The 12,482-nt window shown below is 41.9% G+C and overlaps 1 protein-coding gene across 19 annotated transcripts in view; it reads right to left on the reverse strand.

The window, feature by feature from the left end:
• LOC148338123 (protocadherin gamma-A11-like) overlaps positions 1-12,482 on the reverse strand; it is a 244,584-nt gene that overhangs the window by 126,820 nt on the left and 105,282 nt on the right. The window contains exons 1-2 of one of the 19 annotated variants that reach the window (XM_088292998.1): positions 9,146-11,038; positions 3,877-4,605 (exon numbers count right to left, since the gene is read on the reverse strand). The exons of 14 other annotated variants lie outside the window; for them this stretch is intronic. In XM_088292998.1, the coding sequence (XP_088149124.1) occupies positions 3,877-4,605; positions 9,146-10,840 (2,424 nt within the window). In that variant the 5' untranslated portion in view covers positions 10,841-11,038. Of the gene's footprint in view, positions 1-186; positions 2,722-3,876; positions 4,606-8,416; positions 11,039-12,482 lie in introns of those variants that run through there. 4 more of the 19 variants (XM_088293024.1, XM_088292997.1, XM_088293023.1 and 1 more) reach the window with 4 other exon arrangements.

A 12,482-nucleotide genomic window follows, 5' to 3' on the forward strand; every position in this document is an offset into this window, starting at 1 on the left:
AAAAAAGTTATTCACAACTCCAGAACTGTGCAGAAATGTGGTTCCCATGTGAGGCCACTTAGGACTCTCAGATTTTCAAGAGACTATGAAAACGGAAAGAATATTACCTTTCATGGACACTGTGGCAGTTTGATAATAAACATATGGCCTACAACACATGAGGAAATCGTAAAACATATGACTCACCAACGTTGACATCTTTGAAAAGTTTCCTGACAGCTCCTTGTTCACATGCGGCATATCAGCATCAGCTCCATCCACACTCACTAAACTTTGACTCATGGCTTGCATGTTCTTCATGTCATTTTTTCGGGAGTCAGTGGTCCTGCACACCTCGTAATTGTACACATGCGGGAGAGTCCCTGTCCCCAAAGTATCCGAGTAACGTGGCGGATAATACGGAATGACAGGCAGGTTGGAGTGGTACAGGACGCGAGACTGTCTCCACCTGTACACTTTGACTGATATGATAAGCAGCAAGCAGGTGATGAAGAGGAAGGAGACCACAGCCAGCGCCAAGACTAAGTAAAAAGTCAGCTTGTCATTGTACTCCTTGTCGTGCATGCTAAAGTCAGTGAACTCTGACAGCACTTGAGGGAAGCTGTCGGCCACCGCCACGTTAACAATGACTGTAGCTGAACGAGAGGGCTTCCCGTTGTCCTCCACTACAACAGTCAGTCTTTGTTTGACAGCATCTTTATCAGTCACTTGGCGGACAGTTCTTATTTCTCCATTGTGGAGGCCCACTTCAAACAGCGCCCGGTCTGTGGCTTTGTGCACTTTATAGGAGAGCCAGGCGTTCTGGCCAGAGTCCACATCCACCGCCACCACTTTAGTCACCAGATAGCCCACATCTGCCGAACGAGGCACCATTTCGGCCAGCAGCGAGCCGCCCGTCTGCACCGGGTACAGCACCTGAGGGCCGTTGTCGTTCTGGTCCTGGATCAGGATGCGAACGCTCACGTTGCTGCTGAGAGGAGGGGAGCCGCCATCTTGTGCTCTGACAATAAAAATCAGCTCTTTGATTTGCTCGTAGTCGTATGAGCGAACTGCACTAATAATTCCACTTTCTGCATGAACAGACACATATTCACTAATTGGACTGCTTCCGATTTCACTCTGCTCCAACATGTAAGAGACACGAGCATTCTGGTTTTCATCTGGGTCTTTGGCGCTAACGCTTAGCACAGAAACACCTGGGGAGTTGTTTTCTGCAATATTCGCACTATAGATGCTGACCGGAAACACGGGAGCATTGTCATTCACGTCTGACACTTTCAAATTAAAGGTCTGTTGAGTGGAAAGGGGAGGGGAGCCAGCATCTGACGCAACAACTGTGATGTTATATTCTGACACGCTTTCACGATCTAAAGCAGCATCTGTCGTCAATGCAAAATAATTTCTCACATTGGATTTAATCCTAAATGGAACGCGGCCTTCAATCGCGCACCGCACGTGACCATTTTCTCCAGAATCTAAGTCTTTCAGGTTAATGATACCAATAGTGGTACCAGCGGGGGAGTCTTCTGACACAGGACTAGTGAAGGACATAACATTTATGACTGGGACATTATCATTTCTATCTATGACTTCTATTTCGACTTTTGTAGACTCACTCAACCCACCTTGATCTTTAGCTTCAACCATGAATTCTATTGTTTTGTCTTTTTCATAATCTATTTGTTTTGCTACAGATATACATCCTGTCAACTCGTCTATATGAAACAAATCTGCTATTCCCGTTTTTGATTTTGAAAATGAGTATGTTACTTTTCCATACGAACCACTATCTGCGTCAGTGGCATTAACAGTCACGACGTGGGTGCCTTTTGGTGCATTTTCAATCACTTTAGTTTTATATAAAGTTTGATTAAAGACGGGAGCATTATCATTGGCATCTAAAATAATAATTTCTATATTTACTGTACCTGATCTCTGTGGATTCCCACCGTCCACAGCCACTAATTTTATTGGTAGTCGCCGCTCTTGTTCTCTGTCTAAGCCTTTCTGAAGCACCATTTCGGCATATTTACTTCCTCCAGGACTGACGTGTTGTTTTAGAACAAAATTATCACTTGGTGTTAAAATGTAGCTCTGCAAGCCGTTCGAACCCTCATCTGCATCATACGCACTCTCCAAAACAAAACGGGAGCCAAGCGCAGCAGATTCAATTATTTCAAATTGTAAATAAGTGTTCTCAAATATGGGAGCATTGTCATTGACGTCCAACACTTCGATGGTCACGGGATGCAGTTCCATGGGGTTTTCCAATAAAATCTCAAAGGTGAAGCTGCACGGTGACACGTCTCCACACAGCTGCTCTCGATCTATCCTCTCATTGACAACCAGAAGCCCTTTGTCCGCCCTCAGCTCGGCGTACTGGACGTCGTCCCCGGTCACGATGCGGGCACGCCCAGAACGGAGTCTTTTCAGATCCAATCCGAGATCTTGGGCCACATTTCCAACGAGCGAGCCTTTTTTCATCTCCTCTGGAATTGAGTAGCGGATTTGCGCCAGCGTTCCATTTAGAAAAAAACACCAAAAGACAAAGCGGACTGCTTTGCGTCGCCATATTCCTCCTCGGCTTAAACGGAAGTCTTTACACACCAAATGATAGTAAAAACATTCCATTATAATGAATCAATCGAAAAAAAATGATCCAAACAAGCAGGCTTAATTCGATCGGCGTTATTTTGGCTAAACACCTATGCGTTGTTCACACGAAGCTCTTCTATGCCAAATGGCAGTGAGAGAGGAGGGAGCTGCTCGTCATCACTCAGCACAAAAAATCCATTCAACATGTAACAGCGCCCCCCGGAGGTGGTTATTTGCTATTAGTCCACCGGAGACTAAAATATATGCAAAAAGTCACGTCTTAAAATCATTGTAGGCCTGTCTTCTTTGATAACCTCATAAAAATGTAGTACAAAATGAGAACACAAAATTAAATGAACTTTTCCTCCTTGAATTTAAATTGTAAATTGCTCAAACAGCAAATCAACACAATTGCATGAGTGTACTTAAGTATTACAAATTATATGAAGGATGAATTTACTTCGGCGTGAGCACTGTTCGACAAATACAGCACAAGCTGTTCTTCAGCACCACGGACAGAGACACAGCCACACAAGGCACCACGACTCACTTTGGGACGACGAAGAGGCTATATTGTCTGTAAAGTACAATAATGAACCGATGCTAATTTAAGTAAACGTGTATTATACATTGCTGGTGACTGCACTTTTTTTTCTGATATTTAGTGAGAAAGTATTGCCTTTGCGTAATTGTACATTGACACTTGTCACTGCTTGAAACGAGGCAAAGATACGAATCAGCTCTAATTTTGAAATTGTTGGAAATAATGAATACACTCAACATACTTTAAATGCTTGAAAATGTGAACACTGTCCTGACATGAAAAGTGATAGAACCTCTGAAACAACCAATGAATTATCGGGATATGCAGGTGGATTTCTTTGAAAACTGAAGTACCAAAAAATAGTCAAGAATGTTTTCGGATGCAAGGCGCCATCTAGAATATTCATGACAACTTTGAAAGGAGCCATATAAATCTCGGAAAGCAAATCCGTCAGGTCGAACTATTACAAGTATTTGACAACAAACAAATGGTGTATGACCAAGAAAACAAGTGAGGGGTAGAACAAGAACTACTGTAAAAAAATAAAATAATAAAAAACTAAAAAAAATCTAATCTACATTTCACTGTAAATCAAAAAGACTAAAATGCGAGAGACTTTTTATAAGCAGACAGCCTTGCAGGATATACATGTTGAGTGTTGAAGCATACACCATGAACATGAAAACTGAAACTTAACAGCTACAAAAACTCTTAAAATATGGAAAAACTTGACTCACCAAGGTTGACATCTGTGAACAGTGTCCTGACATCTGCTTGTTTTCATGCAGCGTATCATCATCAACTCCATCCACACTCACTAAACTTTGACTCATGGCTTGCATGTTCTTCATGTCACTTTTTCTGGAGTCAGTGGTCCTGCACACCTCGTAATTGTATACGTGCGGGAGAGTCCCCGTCCCCAAAGTATCTGAGTAACGTGGCGGATAATACGGAATGACAGGCAGGTTGGAGTGGTACAGGACACGAGACTGTCTCCACCTGTACACTTTGACTGATATGATAAGCAGCAAGCAGGTGATGAAGAGGAAGGAGACCACAGCCAGCGCCAAGACTAAGTAAAAAGTCAGCTTGTCATTGTACTCCTTGTCGTGCATGCTAAAGTCAGTGAACTCTGACAGCACTTGAGGGAAGCTGTCGGCCACCGCCACGTTAACAATGACTGTAGCTGAACGAGAGGGCTTCCCGTTGTCCTCCACGACAACAGTCAGTCTTTGTTTGACAGCATCTTTATCAGTCACTTGGCGGACAGTTCTTATTTCTCCATTGTGGAGGCCCACTTCAAACAGCGCCCGGTCTGTGGCTTTGTGCACTTTATAGGAGAGCCAGGCGTTCTGGCCAGAGTCCACATCCACCGCCACCACTTTGGTCACCAGATAGCCCACATCTGCCGAACGAGGCACCATTTCGGCCAGCAGCGAGCCGCCCGTCTGCACCGGGTACAGCACCTGAGGGCCGTTGTCGTTCTGGTCCTGAATCACGATGCGAACTCTGGCTACAGAACTCAGTGGAGGGGATCCAGAGTCGCGGGCAGTAATGTTAAAGTCAAAGGACTTGATTTGTTCATAATCAAACGATCTATCTGCTTGGATGACACCATTCTCCGAATTAACCGAGAAAAAAGTAGACACAGCTACTCCATTAATTTCTTTCTCCTCCAGGAAGTAAGACACTCTTGCATTTTGGCCCCAGTCTGCATCACTAGCACTGACAGTAAACACAGAAAAACCCGGAGAGTTGTTCTCTGGTACAATCTTACTGTATTCTGACTGATGGAATTTTGGGGGGTTGTCATTCACGTCTGATATTTTAACGTTGATGCTTTTACTATTAGACAGAGGTGGAGAGCCTTGATCAGACACTTCTATAGTCACATTATATTCAGGCACACTTTCACGGTCTAAGAAATTTTCAGTCACTATTGTGTAATAACCTGTTAGAGAAGACTCAATTTTAAAAGGCACGTCAGTGTTAATGGAACACTTGACAACACCATTGCCCTCAGAGTCTTCATCATTCACATTAAAAACAGCAACAATTGTACCTGGGAGAGAATCCTCAGGTATGGATTGAGAGAATGACATTAACTTTATGGTGGGAACATTGTCATTCTCATCAATTATGTTCACAATAACTTTACATGTATCTGTAAATCCTCCATGATCACTAGCATGGACATTGAACTCATAGATTTGGGATTTCTCAAAATCTAATATACCGGTAATTTTAATCTCGCCTGTTTTTACATTTACACCAAACAGCTTTTCTGTTTCTTTAGTGGAGCGTGTGGAAAACGTGACGTCACCATTGAGCCCTGCATCAGCATCTTTTGCACTAACAGTCATGATCAATGTTCCTGCTGGTGAGTTTTCTGGCACATCAACTTTATAAACAGGTTGAGTGCAAATTGGCGCATTATCGTTTGCATCTAGCACAGTGATTTGAATTCTCACCGTCCCCGATCTATGCGGCTCACCACCATCTGAAGCAATCAACATCAGTGTCAGATTCTCCTCTCTTTCTCTGTCTAAAGGCTTCTGTAAAATTATTTCAATAACATTTCTTTCACTTGGTTGCCTTTCTATTTCTAATTTAAAATCATTTGAAGGTTTAAGTACATATTTTTGAATATCATTAATACCAACATCGGTATCATCTGCTTTTTCGAGTGAGAAACGCGTCCCCACTGCAGCATTTTCGGCAATTTTCAATTTAATTTCAGACTGAGGGAAGGACGGATAGTTGTCATTAATGTCCACGACCTCCACTGTTACACGATAAAGCTGGATTGGATTTTCTAAAATGATGTCAAAACTGAAGCTGCAGGGCGTCGTCTTTCCACAAAGCTCCTCACGGTCGATGCGCTCTTTAATCACAAGTGTGCCTTTGTCTCGCTTTAAATCCACATACTGTCGATCTTCTTTTGTGATAATACGAGCTTTACCTGCCACGAGTCTGCCCACATGCAAGCCCAAATCTCTTGCAATATTTCCAACAAATGAGCCTTCCGCCTGCTCCTCCGGTATGGAATAGCGAGCCTGTCCAGTCACGGAGCGCAGCTCAGAGAGACAAAGAATGACAAACAGTGTGCGCCATCGGCCTCTGACAGCGGCGCGCATCCACATAAAATCCATCGTGACAAAAATACAAGTTTGACAAGATGATTCCTTCAAGTAAAACCAGAATATTCTCAATCAAAAAATGAAAATTAAACACTTAAATCCACCAAATAAGTGCCTCATCAAATGGCGAGCTGACCGCCTTCTTTCTCGTCCACGCAACTGTAAAAGGAGTCCAAGAGAAGGACTACAGCGCAGAGTCGTTTCCCTCTAATTCAATGACGTGTCACCAGCGGCGCTTAGAGCATTTTCACAGTAGTGCACCTCTATATTATTCACCCTATCAAAAAATATGGACGCAAAGCATTTGTGTCTGGGTCTAATATTTTTTTAATTAGATAATATTGCCGATATGATTATGCAGTAGTAAAATCATCTTATCTGGAACGACAAAACAGGAAAAAAAAACTTTAAACGCTATACAATCAAATCCAACCCAATCCAACTTTATTTATATAGCGCATTTCACAACAGCCGGAGCTGTAACAAAGCGCTTTCCATATGGTGTAATAAATTCATTCAGAAATAAAAGAAATACTAATGAGCAGGAAATTAGAACACAAACTAAAACACATTAACAAGAAAAACAGAGCAGTGACACGCTCATGTTGAGTCTAAAGCTAAAGATTAAAAATATATCTTCAAACGAGTTTTAAAAGTGGACAGAGAGGGTGGTTGCCTAACATTTAATGGGAGTTAATTCCTCATGGAAGGACCGGCAGCAGAAAAGAAAACGATCCCCCTGTGGCTGCGCTTAGTCCTCGGCACCTGCAGCAGTATTTGTTCGGCAGACCTGAGGCAGCGGGCAGGTGCGTAGGGGTGGAGGAGCTCGGATAGGTACGCTGGGGCAAGGCCATTTAAGGATTTGAATACGAACAGAAGTATCTTAAAATGAACTCTAAATTGCACTGGGAGCCAGTGAGAGAGGCCAAGATTTGGGTTGAGTGATCCGTCTTCCGAGCTCCAATTAAAAGGCGAGCAGCAGCAAATAAATTAAGAACATACAGTATTTATATAAAATATATACTCTATACCGATGCAATTGTTATTGCATCCAAAATATTTTTGAAACTTGAATAAAATTTCAGAGTGAAAACTCATTTTGTTATCTAAAATATTTACAATTACGAAAATGAACATTATACTCTGCATGTGGAAATTAATTCTTTCAAATAGGTCAAGTATACAAGAAGTGATAAAACTTTTCCAAGTTGTAAAATGGTTGCTCTGTAATTATGTTATTGTATGTACGTTTTTATCATCGATTGCATGATCTGTATTTTAAGGCAGCAGGAAGCAGTTACAGGACCATGGCTAGCAACACTGAACATCCATCTCCAAAGAGTAATAAACTCATTTGAAAGTTCCGCATTTTCGTCAGTGCGATTGTACACGATTTACATGTTCACTAAAATATATATTTATTAATAATATAAGTCCAAACAAGTTCCCAAGTAATGATAAAACAGGTCCAAGTTGTAAAAATGTTGCATTGTGATCTATATTAGCATCGATTGCATTATGTGTATTTTTAAGGCAGTCAGAATCGGTTCAGAACCATGGACAGCGACATTCAACGTTCATCTAAGGATGGTAAATGGAAAAAGGGCTGTCAGTTCAGCATTTTCGTCGGTGCTGTTGCATGTACACAATTTACGTGCTTACTAAAATATACATGTTATATTTAAAATTGATTATAAAATCAAATATAATTGTCCATTGAAGATGAAAAGGCACTGAACTCCATGCAACTAAGTTGTGTGACACGCGATGGAGTCTTTTCTGGTCAAGTAAAATTTTTTATTGTGAGGCCTTATTAAGTTAGTCCTAAAACGTGCTCAGTAACGCACTAAACATGTAATTATGCGTTTTGATATTATATTTTTAAAAGATTTAGTCCACGTGACTGTTACTTATTTACATTTTTTAAATAAATTTGCTTGACATCTGTAAAAGTGGGTCATGAACATGTGTAAGTGCGACATCATTTCAAAATCCCAGGAAAGGATATATTTATAGAGTTTATGAAATAATAGATGAAAAATTATCCTTTTCTGGATATACTAACAGTTGTGTTAAAAAAAATGACTAAATACGTATACAGCAAATTCAGAGAAGGATGTTGAAACACTTGACTCACCAAAGTAGACATATGCGAAAAGTCTCCTGTCATCGGCTTGTTCACGTGCGGCATGTCAGCATCAGCTCCATCCACACTCACTAAACTTTGACTCATTGCTTGCATGTTCTTCATATCACTTTTTCTGGAGTCAGTGGTCCTGCACACCTCGTAATTGTACACGTGTGGAAGAGTCCCCGTCCCCAAAGTATCCGAGTAACGTGGTGGATAATACGGAATGACAGGCAGGTTGGAGTGGTACAGGACGCGAGACTGTCTCCACCTGTACACTTTGACTGATATGATAAGCAGCAAGCAGGTGATGAAGAGAAAGGAGACCACAGCCAGCGCCAAGACCAAGTAAAAAGTCAGCTTGTCATTGTACTCCTTGTCGTGCATGCTAAAGTCAGTGAACTCTGACAGCACTAGAGGGAAGCTGTCGGCCACCGCCACGTTAACAATGACTGTAGCTGAACGAGAGGGCTTCCCGTTGTCCTCCACGACAACAGTCAGTCTTTGTTTGACAGCATCTTTATCAGTCACTTGGCGGACAGTCCTTATTTCTCCGTTGTGGAGGCCCACTTCAAACAGCGCCCGGTCTGTGGCTTTGAGCACTTTAAAGGAGAGCCAGGCGTTCTGGCCAGAGTCAACATCCACCGCCACCACTTTAGTCACCAGATAGCCCACATCTGCAGAACGTGGCACCATTTCGGCCAGCAGCGAGCCGCCCGTCTGCACCGGGTAAAGCACCTGAGGGCCGTTGTCGTTCTGGTCCTGGATCACGATGCGAACGCTCACATTGCTGCTGAGAGGAGGGGAGCCGCCATCTTGTGCTCTGACCACCAAGTCTAGTTGTTTAATTTGCTCATAATCAACGGAGCGTACTGCGTGAATCACTCCACTTTCTGCGTTTATAGAAATATAGTCAGACATTGGAGACCCACCGATACTCGCATCCTCTAAAATATAGGAAATTCGAGCGTTCTGATTATGATCAGGATCTTTAGCATTTAGAGTCATAATAGAATCGCCAGGAGAATTATTTTCAGTTACAGTTGCGCTGTAGAGAGCACGTGAAAATACGGGAGCATTGTCGTTCACGTCAGAGACTTTCAGGTGAAAAGTTTTTTTTGTCCACAGACTAGGAAGTCCCGCGTCTGTGGCAACAACAGTTATATTATATTCGGACACACTTTCACGATCGAGCGGTGCATCTGTTAACAACGTGTAATAATTTCTCAAGTTAGATTTGATTTTGAAAGGCACATTTTGCTCAATCCTACAGGTCACCTGCCCGTTTTCAGCTGAGTCAATGTCTTTAACGTTAATGATACCAACAGTTGTCGCAGGAGGGGAGTCCTCTGACACAGGACTCGTGAAGGACATAACGCTCATCGTGGGGGCGTTGTCATTTGCATCAGTGACGTCAACGATCACTTTACACGAGTCTGTCAAACCTCCCTGGTCCTTCGCGTCTATTCTCAGCTCATATTTTTTATTTTTCTCAAAATCAATAGCGCCATTTACAGAAATAACACCACTTTTTTCATGAATGGCAAACACGTCACGCAGGCTGCTGTCCATGTCTGAAAAATGATAAGTCACCAGGCTATTAGACCCAATGTCTGCGTCAGTAGCATTAACCGTGACGACGAAATTGCCGAGAGCAGCGTTCTCCATTACGGCGGCTTTGTATTCGGATTGATTGAAAACAGGCGCGTTGTCGTTCGCATCAAGAACAATAATATTAATATTGACTGTACCAGACCTTTGCGGGTTCCCGCCGTCCACTGCTATTAATTTTAAAGACAAACTGGGGAGCGTCTCCCTGTCCAACGGCTTGTGAAGCACCATCTCCGCATATTTCTTGCCATCTGTATTTGAGTGCTGTTTCAGCACAAAATAGGCATTTTCGGTCAAAAAATATTCCCGCAGGCTGTTGAGACCTACGTCTGGGTCCTCCGCACTTGTCAGAGAAAATCGAGCGCCAGTATTTGCAATTTCACTGATTTCAAAACGGATGTCGTTTCTTTTGAACTTCGGCGAGTGGTCGTTTATGTCTGTAATTTCAACAGTTACTTGATGGAGCTCCGTGGGGTTTTCTAAAATCACCTCAAAGCTGAAACTGCAAGGCGTCACATCTCCACAAAGCTGCTCTCGGTCGATCCTCTCATTCACCACCAGAGTCCCTTTGTTTGTCACGAGCTTGGTGTACTCGACGCTCTCCCCCGTCACGATGCGGGCCCGCCCGGACAACAGTCTCTTTACATCCAAACCGAGGTCTTGTGCTACGTTTCCGATCACAGAGCCTTTCTTCATCTCCTCTGGAATCGAATACCTTATATTTCCGTCCACCGCTGGGTTGAGAAAAAGGAGAAATGACAGATGCCAGCATACGATGCGCCATTTTCCGCGCTGTGTGCAGGGAGGTGTTTCGTTTGACATGGTAAAATACAAATATTAAATACTATACACTATAATTCCAATAAAAGCTGCGTATTTTTCTAATATAGAGAAAAGTGCCGACAAAGAGAAAAATGCTGGATTTCTACCGTATTCGACAACAACAGAGTGAGAGCAAGTCCGTTTCTCTCGAAGCCAGTCCAAATGATGCACACGACCCCTTTCCTCTCATACGCCTCACTACTGGAGGATAAAGAGCAGAATACTACAGATTCACTTTTGGATTGACCTACAGCGTCCCTTTGAGTCCAAACTGGGTAATGCAACATTTTTTCTTATATCAAAATGCAAGTTTAAGTCAAATAAATGCTGAAATTAAGATAATAAAAACACATATAAGCAAATGATTGAAAATGACACACAGACAGTTATGGTGAAACGAAATTAAAAATACTAACCACGACTATAGTACACCGCAAAGCATTAAAATTGCATTAATAAAGTTGAGCATATTTGCTCATGTGAAAGTTACAATTTTTTTGTTTAAAATGTCGACGAAATCAAACTAAACAAATCAATTCAGAATACACATTACGTCAAACTCTGAACACCAACCTGGCTAACGTGTCTTTTAGAACGACGGTAACTATAAATTACCTGAATTGTATCGACTCAACAGCAAGGCATATTTATTTATTTATTTATTTTTTTTAACAGCAAGGCATATGTCACTCCCCGGCACATTGTAAGCACGTCACCCAACTAGACTACTGCATGATTGAAATGACTAGAACACCATCAAAAATATTGCTTCGAACGGGACGTTCAATTCTACTTGAGAAGGCAAGAAATACAACAACAAAGACAACAACAACAATAATAATGTTACTACTAGTAAAATGATGATGATAATAATAATAATAATAATATTAATAATAATTTTCCGGTCTTATATTGGGTTAATAGCTATATATGAAAATCATGAGGGGTAAGATCAGAAAAACTCAAACTCTTAAAACTGGGTAAAAGCAAATAAACAAACAACCAAACACACACAAAAACACATAAGAAAACAAAAAACGAACAAACCATTTTGAGTTGTGTGTACAACAAATAGGTTGTTTGTACAATTTTTGTTGTTTTTGAACATCCATCACAACTGGGTTGTTTTGTGTAAACCAACCAAGAAAGTTGTTTCAACTTGTCCCTAACTGGTCGGTCCATAATCGGCTCACATTGGGTTATTTTTAATCCAGCAGTATTAGTATTGCATGAAGAGTCAAATGAACTGTAAAATCTTGGACAAGAACTTCCTCGGCCAGTACGATGAAGACGGGTCTTCCAACATGTCTGTCAGAAAGCCAGAGTTGTTTAAACTATTAGTAAAATGTTGGCGTTTGACGTATTACCGCAATTGAGTTTTTTGGTGTAGAGTTTGAGATGTCCTACACGATGACCGGTCAGTGAACGCACCGAAAGTCTCCTGCCTGACTGGGATGAAGTAAATCTGTTTTCTATGGTTTCTTTTGACGCAGATCCTGTTCTTTTGTGCCATAAAACTTAACAGTTACGGACTGCTTGTCCGTGTCAAGTGTTTATTGCACACTACTGCACAAGTGTGTGTTTGTGAGTAATTCATACTTCCACATCTGATCGTCCCGTCAATTAACGGTAGGCTCGTATG

This window comes from Idiotropiscis lumnitzeri, chromosome 4 (assembly GCF_059441095.1).
Source record: "Idiotropiscis lumnitzeri isolate Australia: NSW breed Sydney's pygmy pipehorse chromosome 4, RoL_Ilum_1.0, whole genome shotgun sequence".
NCBI lineage: Eukaryota > Metazoa > Chordata > Actinopteri > Syngnathiformes > Syngnathidae > Idiotropiscis > Idiotropiscis lumnitzeri.